Here is a 22,485-nt window from a genome sequence, read left to right as displayed (position 1 = left end):
TGCCCCCGATTTTGTACCTTTGCCGGCAAAATGGACCTGATTTCAAAGGAAATCGGGTCCATCGTGTGGATCGTGTACCTTAACTTAAAGGTACACGATCCACAAGATTGTGGCCGTGCTAGGAAACAAGTACCGACATTTCTACTGGCCTGGACCGGACTTTTTATGATATTTATGTACATATGCCGCACAGTATTAATATATGTTTTAATGATCTGTTTTGTGGAAATTTTTTATATATGTATTATATGTAATGTATAAGTATGTATGGAATTTTATGAAATTATGGTTTATGTAGAATTTTAAAAGAAAGGAAAAATGCCCCGCACCATGTTTTATCTTTCACAACTTAAGGGATTAATTGGAAAGGGTATAAATACCCACCAATGCCAAGCTCCTTCATACCTTGAAAAAGGGTCAATTATAACGACCCGAAACGCGTTGGTGAGAAGGAGGATAGCTACCAGAGAAACCCTGAAGTCCCTGGCCACTTTTTTCATCAGTGTGGCATCCATCTTGGCTCTCTTCCCGGGTGAGATCAAGTTTGATGTATTGGACCCAGTGGTTCTCTGGTTCTATTCGGATATAGACTGTTTTATTACACTTTTGGAGTTTTTATCGTATCTTTTTCTGGAAGTGTGACGTTCTTCATTGTTGTCCTGTGGTGAATAAAACTTTTTGGAATTCATCCATTGGTTTCCTGTGAGCAGTCCTTGTCCCCTGACGGAGATCGTGACTGAAAGAAACCCCTACATGCACATAGGGCACATATATAAGGTGAGCACTTTCTACCTATGAGCGGGTGACCTGACGGGAAACAAAGATACCTTTATGTGAAAATAGGGCAAAGTGAAAAGGTCAGTTACGGAGTACTCCTGGTGTGAATGAAAATCAATTGACATCGAACTGACCAGCTTCCCTTTGTCTTCTTTTATACATTCCCCCATCTAAACTTGGGGTCTACAAGGTTCTGAAAGAATCTCTACAAGCTGAGGCAGCGCAACTGTAAACATCATTTTCTGGCTACATTGGTAAGACCTCATCTAGAGTACTGTGTTCAGTTCTGGAGGCCATATCTCCAGAAGCATATAAATACATTAGAGAGTGTAAAAAGAAGAGCAACTAAAATGGTGCATGGCCTACATCACAAAACATACCAGGAAACACTAAAAGATCTTAATATGTTTACTTTAGAGCAGAGAAGGAATAGGGGGGACATGAAAGAAACTTTCAAATATATCAAGGGTTTTAACAAGGTACAGGTGGGAGACATTCTTCACAGGAAGAGGAGCAACAGAACACGAGGACATGCACTGACACTGGGGGAGGAAGGTACAGGTGGGAGACATTCTTCACAGGAAGAGGAGCAACAGAACACGAGGACATGCACTGACACTAAAGCATGGGTCCTCAAACTGCGACCCTCCAGATGTTGTAAAACTACAAATCCCAGCATGCCTTGCCACAGTTTTGCTATAAGGGAGTGTTAAAACTGTGGCAAGGCATGCTGGGATTTGTAGTTTCACAACAGCTGGAGGGCCGCAGTTTGAGGACCCATGCACTAGAGGGAGGAAGATTCAGGGGAAATTAGAGGAAGAATTACTTCACAGAAAGAGTAGTAGATAAGTGGAATAGCCTCCCATCAGAGGTGGTAGAGGCAAATACAGTAGAACAATTAAAAAATTCTTGGGATAGGCAACGGATATATTTACAAAAAAATAATGATCAAATATGGTTTGAGGAAACATGTTCAAAAAAGGGGCAGACTAGATGGGCCAAGTGGTTCTTATCTGCCATCAAATTCTATGTTTCTATGTTATAATGTACATGCAATCCTAGTGCAAACATCATAAACAAAATAAGACATGTGATTCTGTAGGGAGTGAAGGGCGGGCCGGGGGTGGGCCCAGGGGAAAGCCCAGTGTTTCATGTGCGTGCCCAAAAAAACAATGGGAGCAGGTCAATGCTCGGGGGTGTGGCAGACATCAGCACCTGTTCCGAATTCTGCCATCTCCGGCCAAAATAAGTCTTGACTGACTTTCATTAGCGAACGGAAAATAAATCAATCAATTGGGAGCGACCACCGAAAGGGGGTGTTCTACATTCATAAAGGTATCTTTGTGTGGTGAGTCAGTCACACTGAGCCGCTCCCTTCCACCAATGTGTATCCACAACCTCACAGAAGTGTAGGGGATGGACATACTGTACCTTACTTACAAGGTTTGTCGCAATTTCATACACATAAGGGTTTCTTTTTTCCTTTTCACTCCGTTTCTTCCCACTTTTTCTTGAGTAAACGGAGGTCCGTATCAACACTTATAGTAAAAAATATTGAGTTTCCATAATAAAATTAATGTTGTGTGGTTTCTCTGTTTCCTCAGGACAGATAGACTGATCTTAAAGGTCCATAATGTAAAGGATAAAAAAAAGTTCCGGACTGTTAACACCCACACACACCTTGGGATTCTAGCTATATAGAGTCAACAGGTGCCACACATACCTCTCTCATCCCTTTTTCTGGACTCATGGGAACAGTAAAGTGTGCAGAGTGCAGCGGAACGAGGCACTGGGCCAGAAGCATGTTGAGCGAAGCGCGAGAATACAAGCTACAATAATTGGGTGTCCAGCTGCTCAGGTGTCGACACTGACAAATAAAAAAAATACCACGTCAACAGTTTGCTTGCGTCAATATTTTCCATGTTGACCATTTGCTTGGGTCGATCTTTTGTCAGTGAGGCCCTTATGCATGTTGAACTTTTCTCAATGTTGAACTAAGGCATGTCAACCTTTTTGTGTTGACCTATTTACAGTCGACCCTATGACTATTGTGGGGGACGGTTTTCAAGTCACAAAAGATGAAACCACTGAACGGAAAAGAAAAAGTCGCAGCCCGACATCAGATATTATTACATGTTAATTACACAAATTGTGCAATGAATCACAGAGACACGAGTCAGAAAAAGGGAGGAGCGTCCGACGGGCGAGACTGCTAGGGTCGGATGTGGTATGGGCTATCTGGCCACAAAACGCTTATTCACTGTATAAGGGAAACTATTATTTCTCATCTGACAGGGAAACACAACATTTGTTGCTACAGTATATTAGGAGGCTGCTTCGCTCTTATATTTACTTTATGATGCTAATTCATCGATGACGGGACCATATTAAATTTCTATGAAACTCTAAAGTTATTATTTCAGGATGAGGTGTAATATGTACACAGGTAAGTTTTGCCTGAGGTGTCGCCAAATAACAGGATACCAGATCCTATGTTAGTCATGTTTGGTCATTGGCGATCTGCCAAATAAATTGTTAATGAGTAAAATTATATTCTGCTTTCAATGAGACCATACTAGCCGATCGGGCACGACTCAGTCCTGAAGAGGAGGGAGGTGGACAGGATTGGTTTGGAGCAATGCAGATCATGTTATCATGGACACACCCCCTATGATGGATTAGTAGCTTTTCTTTGCAGTGGGCGGGGCAGTGATTTGCACCATCCACACCCTCATTGCACCAACGTATCAATTTGCAAGGCTATGGTCAACAGAGACATGGTCTACATCAGTGGTGTCAAACTCATAGCCCTCCAGCCGTTGTGGAACAACACGTCCCAGCATGCCCTGCCACAGTTTTAGCAATCCATTATATAAAATCTGTGGCAGAGCATGCTGGGACGTGTAGTTCCACAACAGCTGGAGGGCTATGAATTTGACACCACTGGTCTACATGTTTTTTTTGTTTGTTTTTTTATTTAAAGGTGGATTTTCATACTTTACTATCCAGGTGGGCATAGAGTGGGAATAAAATAGTGGTGACATATGTCGACATAGACACCTTGCAATAATATGAAAAACTCATGTCAACATTGTATCTGTCGACCATAAGCGGGTGTCGACATTTTGCAAAGGTTGACCTTGGGTATGTCGACTGTGTCGACCATTAGTGGTCAACTTAGACATTATCTACCATTTATGCCGTAACCCTTCCACTACGCCCCGTCCCATCTCTTCTGTTACAAACACCCCCGTAGCTCCATACATGTTCCCACCGGCTGGTCCTCCTCGTCTGTCCCTTGCATTAAGAGCGGTGTGCGCAGACTACCGCTGTGCGAGCATTGAAGAGATGGGACAGATGATCTGCAATTATTACAGATATATACATTGTGTTTCTTCAGCACAATGTTACAGAAGGCTACAGTTCTTCATAGTATTAATCTCTCTTAGATAAGATCAGACATAGTGGGAGTGGGGGATATTCATCAGTTCTTGGAAATAAAGTACCAACCAATCAGCTTTTAACAGAATGTAATGACAGTTAGATGCTAATTGGTCGGCACTTTATCCCTCCCCAAGCTTTGGCACGTAGCGATATAGAGGCATTTTCTAAGCAATCTCACTACATCGCTCCATGTGTAGGGGCCATAGCGATAGCAATGCGCGACGCTATCGCCCTGGCGATCAGTATCCAGCGAGCTGGATAGTAATAGGTCAGGGACAGTGTTCTCATCAGGGAACACGGCCCTGACCGATGGCTGAGCGGGTTGGGATCATTTGGTCTATTGCATTATGGTAGAAAGTCATTAGGTCGAATCCATTAGGTCGACATGCTAAAAGGTCGACATGATTCTAGGTCGACATGATTCTAGGTCGAAAGGTCATTAGTTCGACAAGGTCATTAGTTCGACATTGTCTATGTCGACATTCACAAGGTCGACATGGGGTTTTTCACTGTTTTTTACCTGAATGTCAACACAGTCGACATGGACACATTTTAAAGTGCACTGCATCCCCTCGCATCGCTCGCTGCGCTCGCTATGCGTCGGGCACGGTGCCTCGCTGCGCTCGGCACACTATTTTATTCTCCCACCACGCCCTAGTGGATGGTAGGGCATGAAATACCGCCTGTTGGCACATGTTGGCTCAAAAAACAGTAAAAAACTCCATGTCGACCTTGTGAATGTCGACATAGACAATGTCGAACTAATGACCTTGTCGAACTAATGACCTGTCGAACTAATGACCTTTCGAACTAGAATCATGTCGACCTTTTCCCATGTCGACCTAGAGTCATGTCGACCTTTTAGCATGTCGACCTAATGGATTCGACCTAATGACTTTCTACCATAATGCAGTAGACCAAATGACCGCATCCCGGCTGAGCACACAACGCTGACACATAAGACTTTCATTGCAGTTAGGAAACAATGTCGCCGTTATCTTCCCATGTGACATTTTTAAAGATTTATGAACAGTTGTCTTAAATCAGATTTCCCAACAGTTTATGTTCTGTGTTTGCTGAAATGATGAGTAATAGCACAGAATACGGCTTTATCTGTTAAAATATAATTAAATATATATCATCTGTATTAACATGTTTATTTGTTAAAATGCCTCTCTGTACATTGCGATTCATGGTACAGAATGCAGACTACAGAATACAGTACAGTAGGAGGCGTGTCTTCCATGATGCAGTCATCAAGGCAAATCACAAATGAAAGGTCTCGGTTTGTAGAGTTGCAGAAAAAAAATAAGTATTGGTATTGGCTGCTGCGTTTCAGAGTTATGTGGCAAAACATATGCTTACCATTTGCAATGCATCACCATTGTGCTCTGGAATATGTCAGTTCGTGAACTCTCCTTGTACACCTGCTGGATAACCTGGAACAGATAGTAATTGGTTGCTGGACCGCAAGCTCCGATTGGCTCATGAACTGGCACCATATTTGAAATGTCCGGATGACTCACAGAGGGGAGCAGGAGTGTGCTCTGCGCTACGCTTTCCTCCCTCCCCCGTCTAGCGCCTTCATCAGCAACAGCTCTGCACTACACTCTCCTCCTCTCCACACAGCAGCAGTGCCGGGTTCGGCAGGACTGGGAGCATAATGTAAATGGTACTTTTGGGGGCATTGTTTGTAAATGGCATTACTGGGGGCATTTTGTAAGGGACACTACTTTGGACATTGTGTGTGGGGCACTAATGGGGGCATCATATGTATAAGAAGGAGTATTGAGAGCATTATGGTGGGTGGCATGTTATGTAATGGGCATTACAGTGTGTGGCATGCTGTATAATATGCATTAGGGTGTGCGGCGTAATGTATAAAGCAGTGGTCTCCAACCTTTTTTGGGGGCGTGAGCTATGGCGGCTGTAGCGGGGCAAGGCGGTGGCAGCAGCGGGCAGGCGGACTGGGCAGAGAGCAGTGGTCGAGTCACCCGTTTTGCTCAGGCGAGCTACGGTACAGTAGCTTGAGAGCGACGGGTTGGCAACCACTGGTATAAACTGTAGATAGGTCCAGTCCGCACCGAAGTTATGCATCAAAAATGTAGAGGCATGGGGAAGGGGTGTAGCCAAATAACAGTACCAATTAACATTACACCACACATTAGTGTACGTTATTCACTGGGTGCTCTCATGCCAATGAGGCCGTGACGTGTGCTCCAGGGGTGGTCAGCTGACATCACCGGATGTCAGCTGCCCATCCACTTCCTTCTGAACGTGCACACATATGTAAGGGTGCCTCAGAGCACCCTCACATACGCGTGCATGTTCCACATCATTCGATGGTCGACGACCACCATTCACAAGGCAGGGTTAGTTTGACGCGCAAGGATGCAAATTCACATCTAATCAACCAGGATTTAACCCTCACAGTGTACTGTATATTCTGTTTAATAGAGAAGGGGAGAACTGCAGTACATAGCGGACCATTGGGGAGATTTACCATAGGTTGGAGAGAGATAAAGTACAAGCCAATCAGCTCCCTTAACTTTTCATACACAACCTGTAAAATGGCAGTTACAAGCTGGTAGATACTTTGGTACTTGTTTCCTAGCACGGCGCCCACTAAGCTATTTGCTTAGTGGGCTATTCTGCGAAGTGAAATCGCATTGCATCGCATGGGCCATGCGATGTGCGATGCAATTTTCCTATTTCATTTATTCACTGCTCTCTCAGCCCCGGGCCATCGCATCTGCCGCAAAATCGCATGCGATCGCATGTGATTTTATAGGGTGTGTGATGCCATGACATTAGGTATACAATAATATGACTATGTCCCAAAAATAGGTTTATCGCACCCCCCAACTATCCACGGCACCCCGAAGCGTGGAGAGCGCAGCGAGCCCCGCGAGGGGCAGCGGAACGCGTCCTTCGACTTCTTCATTACCCCACTATCCACGTCGGCGTGGAGTTGATTTTATATAGTGGCCCGAAGCGTGGCGAGCCCCGTGAGGGGACGCGGAATACATGTAAAGTAATCCGCTGTGCTCGCCACGCTTCGGGCTCGGTGGCTCGCCACACTTTATAAAAACAACTCCACGCCGACGTGGATAGTGAAAATGTCGGAGGACACGTTCCGCCACGCTTCGGAGTGGCGTGGATAGTGGGGGTGCGTTAAATCTATTTTTAGGACAATCATATTATTGTACATTATGTCATGGCATCGCACACCCTATAAGATCGCATGCGATTTTGCGGGACATGCGATGCGATATAGTGGTGTACAATGAGGGAAAAAAAGATACATGAAAAAAAAATCGCATCGCATGCCGCTATAATGGCCCATGCGATGCAATTTCCCTACGGTGCCGTACGTAGAAAATCTCAGCGCCGTGCTAGGAAACAAGTACCGATACTTTACCTCTCTCCGAGTTATGATCAATCTGTCCAATATGTGTCAAATAGATATCTGGATGTTATTAGACAGTTATTGGCAAATCCACTCAAAAACTTCTGATAATTGAATGACATCATCTGCCAAAAAATGCCTGTTAATAACCAAGAAACACACTGTGGCTGCCATTGGACAGCTGGGTTGTGAATAATGCAGCTTCTGTAACCATGGAAACAGCACCATTTGAGCGGCGTTCTCTTACAAAGGCGACCTCAGGCGGCCATTGGTGTAACCGCTAGCTAATAATGATATCGTGCAGCATGAAATGATTTCATGGCAAGAACAGAGAAATATTCGTGCTATTTCAGCACCCGACACATAGATCTATGGAGGAACGGTTTCCAGGACTTGTAGTGCGTAGATATAAACCAGCTGTGTAAACGGGAGACGCATTCCTTACTACTGGTATGTATGCAAGCCTAGGAAAACATTTACTATAGCATCCTGGAGTGTGAGCGAGATCTGTAGGAGGAGCGGGTGGGGGGACCTGCTTAATTATTTATAATAAAGAACAACTGACAATATAAGACTCCCACTAACTGTAATGTGTTAACGCTGCTGGTAAGCGGATATTCAGCACATTACAGCCGCACTCCACTGACTGATGACAGCTATGCTTACATTAACAGATGGACACGGGCAGTGGGAGCGGAACGTGCAGGGGTGTGGCACATGAACCGAGGCATCATGTGGTTACTGAATCCTCTAGTGTAGTCAGTATGCGGCCAACAAGTCATTAGGTCGACACACGAAAAAGTCAACATAGTCAAAAGGTCGACATATTTTCAATGATTTTTTTTATTTCAATTTAACTTGTTCACACTTTACCATCCCAGTGTACGTGTGGTAGCGCAAGACACTAACAGTGTCCATGTCGACTCAAAAAAGTGAAAAACTCATGTCAACCTTTTCCCATGTCGATCTTGTGCACGTCAACCTTTTTTCATGCGTCGATGCATGTCAATCTTTTTGACGTGTTGACTATCGACCAATAGTGGTTAACCTAGTGATTGTCGACCTAACAAACATCCTTGAGCGGTATGGGTCATTGGGACGACCCATATTAGGTCGACATGCATTGCGTCGACCACTGAAGGAAGACATGGCTTAGGTCAACAGGGCTGGAAGGTCGACAATGGGAAAGTCAAAAGATCGCCATGAGATTTTCATGTTTTTTTTGTCCCTAATGTCAACATAGTCGACATGGACATTGTCAGAGTGTACTGCATCCCCTAGCTGAGCTCGGCACACTATTTTATTTTCTGAGCACTGAAGCGAAAGACCGACATAGGAAAAGTTCAACACATGAAAAGCTTTACGTGAGTTTTTTATAGTTATTTTCATTTTCTTACCTTTTTTTTAAACGTGTACTCATATTGCGATCGTCAACGTGCGTGACCCGAAGTGTGATGAGTGAACACGGTACAATCACTGAGGGTTCGTGTGTACAGGTGTCAACACTGACACAAAAAAATAAATAGGAACTTGTTTCCTAGCACGGCGCCCATTGCATCGTATACCATAAGCCTTAAAATGGTATGCGATGCGATGGCACCCGATCTTATACAATTTAAAATCATATACCATCGTATATGGCATACAATGCAATGGGATACGATTTTAAATTGTATAAGCACCCTAATGGGTGCTTTCAATGTTAAATGGCCCCCCTATAAGATTTTTAATTGTATAAGCACCCTAGTGGGTGCTTACAGTGTTAAAAGCACCCCCACGCCACCCCCACTATCAATGCCAACCCGAAGCGAGCCCGCGAGGGGCGGCGATATGCGTCCTCCGACCTTTTCATACCCCCACTATCCACGTTGGCGTGGAGTTGACTTTAAATAGTGTGGCGAGCGCAGCGAGCCCCGCGAGGGGACACGGAATACATGTAAAGTAATACGCATCCGCTCGCCACACTATATAAAATCAACTCCACGCCAACGTTGATAGTGGGGGTATGAAAAGGTCGGAGGACGCGTACCGCCGCCCCTCGCGGGCTCGCTTCGGGTTGGCGTTGATAGTGGGGGTGCATTTAACATTGTAAGCACCCAATAGGGTGCTTATACAATTAAAAATCGTATCGCATCGCATGCGACTATATGGCATGCGATGCGATACAATGCATAAGATGCCATACGATTGAAAATCGTGGGCGCCGTGCTAGGAAACAAGTACCAATAAATACATGAAAAACCCATGTCGACATTTTGCAAGTGTCGACATTTTATTGACCTTGCGTATGTTGACCATGACATGGTCTGTGAGCTATACCGCACCCCTGTAATAGGACGTTCATTATGTGTAAACTATTACTAAGAAGTTAGAACTTGTTTGGTTTTTTTTTGGGGGGGGGGGGGGTTGCTGAGAATACTGTGGCCCTAGACATGTGCCGTCATACACATAGACATATGAATATAACCGCTTTGTGACACAGTGTATAGTACACAGCTGATTATGAGGATACAATAACCACAGGATATCACTGCCAGCTGGATCATACATAAAAATGACATTCAAGAAAACATTCAAGATTTGGTATTTTGCTCCATTTTATAAGACACTTGGGGGCAGATGTATCAACTAGCAGGGGGGGGGGATTAAGTTAGTTTTATCAGACGTACTAACAGCACACCTGGCGTGCGCTAGGGAAGCCCGCTGAGTAACGCTCGGAGCGGCTGTCCCCTGCAATCCCTTCCAACAATTATCGGCCGGGCGGTGTGTTAACAGACAGCTATGTGTTAAACCGCCCCCGCCGCTTCTCCAGCTCAGGGCTAGCATTGTCCTATCCCCACAGCAGGGACAACACTAGCCCTGCCGCTGGCTCCGGGCTGCGCATGAGATCTCGCACATGCCCATTACAGCCGGCTAAGGGGAGAGGGAGCTGATTGTTAGAAGGCGCATGCCAGGGGCGCCGATAAGGAGAGCCTTGAAGGCAGAACATAACTGCTCTCCTTATCAGCAGGGGGGCCTTAATACATCAGGCTGTAACGGATGCCCGCTTCTCCTCGTTATGTAGGAGAAGCGGGACCTGTTATTTCTAAAACGTTATGGGCACGATAATACATCTGCCCCTTGGTTACAGCCTAAACGCCGCAAAGGCCTGCCGCTTTTTAACAGTACTATTTAATAATGAGAGTTTAGCATTTATTTACAGCACTAGTAAAGGGACACAACCCCGATTATCGTCTGCCCCCCCCCCTCTCTACCTGACTCCGCCCCCTTTCTACTGCTCTGCTCCGCTGATTCAGGAATTCTGTAAAATGAGCCCCCATCTGGATAAAGTTTTGCTTTTATTTTAACATAATGGGCATGTGTCCCCCTTACTATGGGATTCGGGAGTAAGCGGCAAACCGTAGTTCTAGAAAATCACGGAGACATTTGCAGCGGCTCTTGCAACGTTCCCGGTTGTAATTGTAGCATGTGCTTCTGATTTGCTTACGTGCGGAGCCTAGGGTGAGTTCTGCACAACAGTCTATTGCAGTGATCTCCCCCCACAGATGGACCCCCAAATAGCTATAGGATACTGACCTTCTTCACACATTTCAAGAGAAGTTTGATTGAAAACTTTCCCTAATTCTTCTTACAAAACGCAACATAGTATAGGGGCATTGCACAATTTGCAGTTACTTCCATGCAGGTCCTGTAACCATTCGCCCTGGAGTCGGCGATGGACACTATTTATTAAAACAGACGCGTGTTGCCAGCCGAGGAATGCGGTCGGCAGTAATAAGGTTGACAGTTTCTCGCGAGATGAAATGTTAGGGTATGTGGCGCACGTCTGTCCCGCAGTTGCGGTTCTAGCTGCAGACGTAACAAGGGCCACGAGGACGCAAGATCTGACCGTGCTGCTTGTGGCACGTTTTCTACGCCTTTCTGAAATAACTTGCGCCACGCGTTGTCTGTGAAACCACAAATATTTATTATTTTTGTAATGAAAATATTACTGAGAGTGCGCCAGTGTCCACAGTTATTTTAGTACAAAGATATGCATTCTGGGAAATCAACGCAGAAAAATGTAGAAAATGAACTCAGTTCTCGGACCAAAAGAAACAAGTAGAAAAAAGTTAGTAACTGAAATAAGAAATATGAGAGGTAAAATCTATCTAGAATTAGGTCACGCTAGTCTGAAGCCGTCTTGGTTTTATCTCTGGGTAAGTAAAACGCGCTCCATTGCGATGCAGACTTGAGTGAGGTCCAGCCCTTCGTTACACCATCTCCGAGTGTGGCGGCCTTCTCGTCCCGCAAGGACTAAAGATCACCTAGGGAGACGTTGATGAGATTAGGCTCCTGCACATTCAAGCAACAGGTTCCTCTATTGCTGTAATGTACAGGGGGAAAGGGGGGATAATAATCAGCGGTGCTCTCTAGAAATTAAACATCCGAAACCTCCATTCCTCATAAAACCTGCATTTCCGCCCCAGCTGCACATCCAGTTACATCCAGTGGTTTTCTAATGGCATCTACAGTTCATCTACACTTAGTTTCTCTTCATCGTCCAGCTGGGCCTCCTTGTACAAGAAAGTCAGTAGAAATAGGGCCACATCCATGGAGGACCAGTACGCCGTGTGGGAGGTCATGGCTGACCAGTATCTGCTCTCCACCAGACCCTCTCGAAGCTCGAAGTCAATCCGATGCTCCAAATCCACTGAAAGATGAGAAATAAGGGATCTGGATTTAGGTAGCAGCATAAATAAGAGTCACGTCCCTCTACCGCACAGGTTCTTAAACTCGGTCCTCGGGACCACACACACAGTGCATATTTTGCTGGTCTCCTCACAGAAATCGCAAATGAAGTAATTAGCTCCACCTGTGGATCTTTAAAAAATGTGTCAATGAGCAATGAATGCACCTGTCAGGTGAAAATGTGAATTGTGTGGGGTGCGAGGACCGAGTTGGAATTTAAAAATATAAACTTTATCGTGTTCGTTCTAGAACCTTCCATCTCCCAAAACCTGTGCAGTTCCTCTTCCCTGCCTGGGGTATGTCGCTCTGCTGGATTGCTCATGGCACAGCGTGGTCTGTATTTCAGCACTGATATGCAGAGAGACCTGTGCTATCTCCATATATTCTGAGAGCCAGCTACAATTTATAATACATATAATGAACTGCTGAGTGTGGGTAGGGGTAAAAACATTACACATCTGGGCAGTATTACAAGCTATACCAAGCCTGTGCCTACTATACCTTCATCGGTAACCCAATAGGACAGTCCTGCCAACACAGTATAAAAGCATCGCTGCCCCACGCCAGTCTGTGCCCACATAATACACAGTAACCAATCCTTTCCTGGCTGCCCATGTAGTATACCATTGAGCCCGTGCCAGCCTATGCCCCATGCAGTTCACGAGTGCATAGTGGTCACATGACAGACATCTTAAAACACGTTCAGCTGCTGCCATCGCTTAATTCTATACGTTTATTATAACAGAATGATTTTTGTTTCTAAAAAAGCACAGTATAAGTTACTTTTATGTTTTTATTTGTATGTTGCTCTGATGTCACCGTGGCGCGGCCCAGCGGCGCAATTACCGGTCAAATTTAGCAAAAATGACATTCTGTAACAAAGTTCCAGTTTTAGACATCGCCTCCCTAGAACTGGGATTAAGCGAAGATTTACAGCACGCATACAATATCGACGCCAGAATATCAACATATTCTGAATGGCGGCAACTCAAATGGCAACATTTGCAATATCGACCTTGACCTGTCAACAGATATGTTGACCACGTAGTTTCCAAATATGTCCTAACTATCCCTAACCGCAGGACTAACCCTACAAAATCTGGGAAAAAAGGGCTGTTGACAGAAACAACGTAGACACTATAATTGTCGACATGGTAGACGTTAACATTCTATTTCTGTCGACATTCTGGTATCAACATGATGAACCTATACTGTTTATATCGGGCCTGACCAAACTGTGGCCCTCCAGCTGTTGTGAAACTACACATCCTTACCATATCTTTAGCAAAACTGTGGCAAGGCATGATGGGACTTGTAGTTTCACAACAGCTAGAGGTCCATAGTTCGGACATGTCTGGTTTATACAAACTATAAGGCGGGCTTAGGGGGAGGGTGTTAGAGGGCCTCACTAAAGCCCCCTTACCGGTATGTGTCTGGTACTTTTGTACCCCGCTCATTGGCAGCATCCTCTTAATCTGCGTACACACTGGGCAATCTGCGCTCCAATGTGTACCCAGCACAACAACTTATTCTTGTCATAAAAACAGAGTTATACATTGACCAATGCCGGCCTCAGGCCCGTAGACTGGACCATCGAGGCCAGATGGATAACGTCAGCTGGGGGGTCACTTTGCAGTAATGGGTGTCCCCTAAATAACTAGTAAGCTTTAATCCTCCACCAGGTTATAAATGCTCTGCCGTCTCAGAGCACAGGGGGCGGAACGTATGACTTGAATCTCTGATGAGCGTCTGAATGATACAATGCTGGTGAGCGGCCAGCGGCTGAGATCATTTCCTTTATTAGGGGAACAGGCCGGGAATGACAATGATGTGGATGTTGCGTGTAAGTTGCAGGGATCGTGTCATTACTGGGGTGTGTAACGCAGGCTTCCACCTGAATAACGGGTGCGATTAGATCAGACTAGTGGATAAGTGTCAAGTATTGGTGCCCCCCCCCCCCCCCCCCACCTCCCGTACAGGCAACAGAACCACATTTACTTTTTCTTTCAATATGTATTAACCCTTTGAGTGCCTTGTGAATTTGTCAAAATAAGTGTGAGAATGGCGAAGCAAATATTTGTATTCATCATAATGACCTGTCATGTTACCTATAATGTTTTACACAATATTTTTTATTTGAATTTATTCATTAATAAATATGAGGGACGCTGGGCATTTTTAGCAGATATTTTGAACATATCTCACAGATATGTTGGCAATCAAAGGATTAATGATTATAAAAGTCGCACGACAGACACCGAATAATATAGAGAGCAATGGTGTGTACACACGGTGCGAGTACCGTGCGATGCGATCCTGGCGCGATCAGATCGCATTGCACGGCATGCGAGCAACCTGCATACAACGTTGACTATAAAGTGCATATCTGCACTATATAGTCAAGGCAACCAAGACTCTGCTTGTGATACGTGAACGCGCATCGATGAGATTTTGACTATCTAGTCAAAATCTCATGCAGATTGTAACAGTGTGTACATACCATAACGTGCACAAAGGTTCCAAGCACTGCGTTATGTTACATAGACAGGCAAAGGCATCACCTTACATGTAGTCTAAATACGCCATGCAGTGCAAGATGCCTCATACACCCAGCTTCAGTACACCATGCGGCGAGAGATACCTCATACCTCTAGCCTCAGTACAGCATGAGATACCTCATACATCCAGCCTCAGTACACCATGCAGCATGAGATACCTCATACATCCAGCCTCAGTACACCATGCAGCGTGAGATACCTCATACATCCAGGCTCAGTACACCATGCAGCGTGAGATACCTCATACATCCAGCCTCAGTACACCATGCAGCGTGAGATACCTCATACATCCAGCCTCAGTACACCAATGCTGGTGAGCGGCCAGCGGCTGAGATCATTTCCTTCATTAGGGGAACAGGCCGGGAATGACAATGATGTGGATGTTGCGTGTAAGTTGCAGGGATCGTGTCATTACTGGGGTGTGTAACGCAGGCTTCCACCTGAATAACGGGTGCGATTAGATCAGACTAGTGGATAAGTGTCAAGTATTGGTGCCCCCCCCCCCCCCCCCCACCTCCCGTACAGGCAACAGAACCACATTTACTTTTTCTTTCAATATGTATTAACCCTTTGAGTGCCTTGTGAATTTGTCAAAATAAGTGTGAGAATGGCGAAGCAAATATTTGTATTCATCATAATGACCTGTCATGTTACCTATAATGTTTTACACAATATTTTTTATTTGAATTTATTCATTAATAAATATGAGGGACGCTGGGCATTTTTAGCAGATATTTTGAACATATCTCACAGATATGTTGGCAATCAAAGGATTAATGATTATAAAAGTCGCACGACAGACACCGAATAATATAGAGAGCAATGGTGTGTACACACGGTGCGAGTACCGTGCGATGCGATCCTGGCGCGATCAGATCGCATTGCACGGCATGCGAGCAACCTGCATACAACGTTGACTATAAAGTGCATATCTGCACTATATAGTCAAGGCAACCAAGACTCTGCTTGTGATACGTGAACGCGCATCGATGAGATTTTGACTATCTAGTCAAAATCTCATGCAGATTGTAACAGTGTGTACATACCATAACGTGCACAAAGGTTCCAAGCACTGCGTTATGTTACATAGACAGGCAAAGGCATCACCTTACATGTAGTCTAAATACGCCATGCAGTGCAAGATGCCTCATACACCCAGCTTCAGTACACCATGCGGCGAGAGATACCTCATACCTCTAGCCTCAGTACAGCATGAGATACCTCATACATCCAGCCTCAGTACACCATGCAGCATGAGATACCTCATACATCCAGCCTCAGTACACCATGCAGCGTGAGATACCTCATACATCCAGGCTCAGTACACCATGCAGCGTGAGATACCTCATACATCCAGCCTCAGTACACCATGCAGCGTGAGATACCTCATACATCCAGCCTCAGTACACCAATGCTGGTGAGCGGCCAGCGGCTGAGATCATTTCCTTCATTAGGGGAACAGGCCGGGAATGACAATGATGTGGATGTTGCGTGTAAGTTGCAGGGATCGTGTCATTACTGGGGTGTGTAACGCAGGCTTCCACCTGAATAACGGGTGCGATTAGATCAGACTAGTGGATAAGTGTCAAGTATTGGTGCCCCCCCCCCCCCCCACCTCCCGTACAGGCAACAGAACCACATTTACTTTTTCTTTCAATATGTATTAACCCTTTGAGTGCCTTGTGAATTTGTCAAAATAAGTGTGAGAATGGCGAAGCAAATATTTGTATTCATCATAATGACCTGTCATGTTACCTATAATGTTTTACACAATATTTTTTATTTGAATTTATTCATTAATAAATATGAGGGACGCTGGGCATTTTTAGCAGATATTTTGAACATATCTCACAGATATGTTGGCAATCAAAGGATTAATGATTATAAAAGTCGCACGACAGACACCGAATAATATAGAGAGCAATGGTGTGTACACACGGTGCGAGTACCGTGCGATGCGATCCTGGCGCGATCAGATCGCATTGCACGGCATGCGAGCAACCTGCATACAACGTTGACTATAAAGTGCATATCTGCACTATATAGTCAAGGCAACCAAGACTCTGCTTGTGATACGTGAACGCGCATCGATGAGATTTTGACTATCTAGTCAAAATCTCATGCAGATTGTAACAGTGTGTACATACCATAACGTGCACAAAGGTTCCAAGCACTGCGTTATGTTACATAGACAGGCAAAGGCATCACCTTACATGTAGTCTAAATACGCCATGCAGTGCAAGATGCCTCATACACCCAGCTTCAGTACACCATGCGGCGAGAGATACCTCATACCTCTAGCCTCAGTACAGCATGAGATACCTCATACATCCAGCCTCAGTACACCATGCAGCATGAGATACCTCATACATCCAGCCTCAGTACACCATGCAGCGTGAGATACCTCATACATCCAGGCTCAGTACACCATGCAGCGTGAGATACCTCATACATCCAGCCTCAGTACACCATGCAGCGTGAGATACCTCATACATCCAGCCTCAGTACACCATGCAGCATGAGATACCTCATACATCCAGCCTCAGTACACCATGCAGCGTGAGATACCTCATACATCCAGGCTCAGTACACCATGCAGCGTGAGATACCTCATACATCCAGCCTCAGTACACCATGCGGCGAGAGATGCCTCATACCTCTAGCCTCAGTACAGCATGAGATACCTCATACATCCAGCCTCAGTACACCGTGCAGCATGATATACCTCATACATCCAGCCTCAGTACACCATGCAGCGTGATATACCTCATACATCCAGGCTCAGTACACCATGCAGCGTGATATACCTCATACATCCAGGCTCAGTACACCATGCAGCATGAGATACCTCATACATCCAGCCTCAGTACACAATTCAGCGTGATATACCTCATACATCCAGGCTCAGTACACCATGCAGCATGAGATACCTCATACATCCAGCCTCAGTACACAATTCAGCATGATATACCTCATACATCCAGCCTCAGTACACCATGCAGCGTGAGATACCTCATACATCCAGCCTCAGTACACCATGCAGCATGATATACCTCATACATCCAGCCTCAGTACACCATGCAGCGTGAGATACCTCATACATCCAGGCTCAGTACACCATGCAGCGTGAGATACCTCATACATCCAGGCTCAGTACACCATGCAGCATGAGATACCTCATACATCCAGCCTCGGTACACAATTCAGCGTGATATACCTCATACATCCAGGCTCAGTACACCATGCAGCATGAGATACCTCATACATCCAGCCTCAGTACACCACGCAGCGTGAGATACCTCATACATCCAGCCTCAGTACACCACGCAGCGTGAGATACCTCATACATCCAGCCTCAGTACACCATGCAGCGTGATATACCTCATACATCCAGCCTCAGTACACCATGCAGCGTGATATACCTCATACATCCAGCCTCAGTACACTATGCAGCGTGATATATCTATACATTCAGACTCAGTACACCGTGCAGCGTGATATACCTCATACATCCAGGCTCAGTACACCATGCAGCGTGATATACCTCATACATCCAGGCTCAGTACACCATGCAGCGTGAGATACCTCATACATCCAGCCTCAGTACACCATGCAGCGTGATATACCTCATACATCCAGCCTCAGTACACTATGCAGCGTGAGATACCTCATACATCCAGCCTCAGTGCACCATGCAGCGTGATATACCTCATACATCCTGCCTCAGTACACTATGCAGCGTGAGATACCTCATACATCCAGCCTCAGTACACCATGCAGCGTGAGATACCTCATACATCCAGACTCAGTACACTATGCAGCGTGAGATACCTCATACATCCAGCCACAGTACACTATGCAGTGTGATATACCTCATACATCCTGCCTCAGTACACTATGCAGCGTGAGATACCTCATACATCCAGCCTCAGTACACCATGCAGCGTGAGATACCTCATACATCCAGCCTCAGTACACCATGCAGCGTGAGATACCTCATACATCCAGCCTCAGTACACCATGCAGCATGAGATACCTCATACATCCAGCCTCAGTGCACCATGCAGCGTGATATACCTCATACATCCAGGCTCAGTACACCATGCAGCGTGAGATACCTCATACATCCAGCCTCAGTACACCATGCAGCGTGAGATACCTCATACATCCAGCCTCAGTACACCATGCAGCGTGAGATACCTCATACATCCTGCCTCAGTACACTATGCAGCGTGATATACCTCATACATCCTGCCTCAGTACACCATGCAGCGTGATATACCTCATACATCCTGCCTCAGTACACCATGCAGCGTGATATATCTCATACATCCAGCCTCAGTACACCATGCAGCGTGATATACCTCATACATCCAGCCTCAGTACACCATGCAGCGTGATATACCTCATACATCCAGCCTCAGTACACCATGCAGCGTGATATACCTCATACATCCAGCCTCAGTACACCATGCAGCATGATATACCTCATACATCCAGCCTCAGTGCACCATGCAGCATGAGATACCTCATACATCCAGCCTCAGTACACCATGCAGCGTGATATACCTCATACATCCAGCCTCAGTACACTATGCAGCGTGACATTTATGACAATAGACACTGTGGATTTAGGGACCTACTAATCAGTGATTGGTCAAGGCGCTCTGTGAACGGAGAAGTGCCGACACAAAACGTCATTGCATATGTCTACATGTCTTGCGTCTTTAATGAGAACACGCCCAGATATTCCAGGGTATCGTAATCTCACCTGTGGCATCCAGCAAGCCTGAAACGCTATGCGGAAGGGTTTGGGGTGCAGCACTCGGACTCGGCGACGGCTTTTTCTCTTCTCCATCGGCTACGTCTTTTAATTCGTAACCTTGTGGAACGGTTGCACTAGAACGTGCAAATCGTGAGAACAGCATTCCCCCCAGGCCTTTCCCGATGCTCGCGGCACCTACACAAAACAAGAACAGGGATGTAACAGAGCAAAGCGAAATCCCCAAACTAGGCTGCCATCTAGTGGCTAGAAACAGACATTGCACACTTAGGATTTTGGGGGAAAGGGAAATTTTAAACATAAGAGGCGATAGCGTGCTGAGACTTGTAGTGCCATGCAGGAAGATGGGTGAGCAATCAGAGGCCTTCCAGCCACTACAGGACTACACATGCAAGAATGTCCTGCCACACTATTGGTAGGTATGCTGGGTTGTGTAGTTCAACAGCAGCTAAAGGGCTGCCAATTACCTACCTTGCTATGACTCTGTACAGGCCACATGTATCCACATAGAAGGTCTCTTTATTCACTATCCCATCCTCCTGACCCCTGGTGAACATTGCTGGGTCACCATATGACATACCCTCCAACATGACCCATTCCATTAGGTACAAAATGCTCTGTTCCTGGACTTCCCTGCCAGTGGCAGTTACAGATGTGAGCCTGCAGCACAGTCCAATATTTAAAAAGGGGAGCCACACCAGCTGCCATCCCAAACATCACTGAGAGTTGATGTGACCCCCCCCTCTTTGAATATTGGACTGACTGTGCTGTAGGCTCACATCTGTAACTGTCACTGGCAGGGAAGTCCAGGAACAGAGCATTTTGTACCTAATGGGATGGGTCATGTTGGAGGGTATGTATATGATACAGACCACCAAGAACCTCTGCAATCGGGTGACCATTATGCAATAGATAACACCTATCCTAGTGTATCAACCTCTATGCATGTCTGGTATTACCCAGTTTTGTTTGATCACTGTTTCCAATTGTACAGTTATATAGAACATGCTGCTCTGTATAAGAACCCAGATAAATCTGTATAATGTGTCCGTATTAGGGATGTTAGGGACCTCCTGATCAGGTTTACTGTGAAGTCGGTAGTAATTGTTTACAGTATTCTCAGAGTGTGCCCCTACAGATGTGTCCTCCTACATCCTCACATTAAACAGCCCTTCTAGCTGCGTCATGCCGTGGTGTAGACTCGGTAGCGCCAAGCGCCTGTTTTTTGTGACAATTATTGTTAAAATTGTGCCTTGTTCGCATCACAATGTGAAAAGTGCGCACAAGCAGCTTCTGTTGATTAAAATAATATGCAGCATGCTTATATTAAGTGTGTGACTGCTGCTATATTTGCATACGAAAGGCTACATTCTAGTGTTTTCCTGGAATGTTGTATACAGTTGGTCACACAGTAATGTTGGCCTGGGGTCAGGAGGACGGGAAAGTGAAGAACGAGAAAATATTTGCATATATATGTGTGGCCTGTACAGAGTAAGAAGAGTTTTACCTTGACTATGCTGATACAGGTGCGGTCACACACACACAGATGATAGGCATGCTGCATATCACTTTAGTCAGTAGAAGCTGCTTGTGTGTCCTATATACTTTTCAATGATCATGTGACCATGAAATGCATTATGGCAAAACAAGATGCCCAATGTTACGGAGTTGCACAGAACTGTCGGCTCACTCCCACCGGGTATTTTGCGGTGCATGGCGTATCGAGGCTAGATGTATGAGGACATATATGTACATTTTATTTTTTTCCAGCATGACTTTAGGGTTTTATTAACATTAATGTAGTGCTACCAATGAGTAAAAAGGGGCTAGTTTTGGGGATTCCCCACTCCCTAGCAGCCCAGGATTAAATCTGTTTTTGAGGGAAAGGCCCAGTCACAGGCTGCAATAAAAATAAATTGTTACCAGTAATTGGTCTTCCCACTCACACCCCCATTGCCATTTGTTAATAGAGTTTATTTGGCCGTTCTGTATTGCACACCCAGTTCTGCAATGTACATAAAAGGTCTCCTATATACCCTATATACACACACAGGTCTGTAATCTATTGCACGGTGCTAGATGAGGAGAGCGGTATTATGGGAAAGAGAAGGAAAACAGTGGTAACTATACTGAATGGTGATGTATGCAAGTAAACGTACAAATGCGATAATAAAAGCAGTGTACAACATATATCAGCACGTACATTAGATGAAACATTGAATAAAACCCACAGCAGTAGTCCCTTTTAATGACTCGGACTTTACCTAATATACTTGCTTTGCCTATATTTGTTATAGACTCGCCATAGTGTCTCCGAGGCAGAACCGGTGAAGTGCTTGGGCTGGGGATACTTTCTGTATCGGACATTGAGGTAGTATCTTTGGATGGGTTGATGAAACCTGGCTTCATATGCTTGTAGGGAACAGAGTTGGTGGTGTGGGAGGAGTGAATCTGGACGGGGGAAATGTTGCTGTAGTGCTTCAGTATTAATGGCTCCAGTCTGTAGGCCTGCAGACGAACAGGACGAGAGGAAACAAGCCAGCCAATGAGATACAGACAGGACGAGCCAGCCAATGAGATACAGACAGGACGAGCCAGCCAATGAGATACAGACAGGACGAGCCAGCCAATGAGATACAGACAGGATGAGAGGAGACAAACCAGCCAATGAGATACAGACAGGATGAGAGGAAACAAGCCACCAGCCAATGAGATACAGAGGCTTTGTTGTGGGCTAAAAAAAACTTAAATTAAGATAGACAATGGCCTATATCAACAACATT

At 45.4% G+C, this 22,485-nt stretch overlaps 1 protein-coding gene across 3 annotated transcripts in view; it reads right to left on the bottom strand.

The window, feature by feature from the left end:
* Positions 1-11,573: 11,573 nt before the first annotated feature.
* Positions 11,574-22,485, bottom strand: part of DDHD1 (DDHD domain containing 1) — a 51,883-nt gene continuing 40,971 nt past the window's right edge. For 2 of the 3 annotated variants that reach the window (XM_083166375.1, XM_083166376.1), the window contains 3 exons: positions 21,967-22,210; positions 19,691-19,879; positions 11,574-12,323 (listed from right to left, as the gene is read on the bottom strand). In XM_083166375.1, coding sequence (XP_083022501.1) covers positions 12,139-12,323; positions 19,691-19,879; positions 21,967-22,210 — 618 coding nt within the window. In that variant the 3' untranslated portion in view covers positions 11,574-12,138. The remainder of the gene's footprint in view (positions 12,324-19,690; positions 19,880-21,966; positions 22,211-22,485) is intronic. The other variant, XR_014466199.1, reaches the window with a different exon arrangement.

Source organism: Crinia signifera, chromosome 12 (genome assembly GCF_055691185.1).
Source record: "Crinia signifera chromosome 12, ASM5569118v1, whole genome shotgun sequence".
NCBI classification, from domain to species: domain Eukaryota; kingdom Metazoa; phylum Chordata; class Amphibia; order Anura; family Myobatrachidae; genus Crinia; species Crinia signifera.
This window is presented reverse-complemented; position numbering and strand designations above follow the sequence as displayed.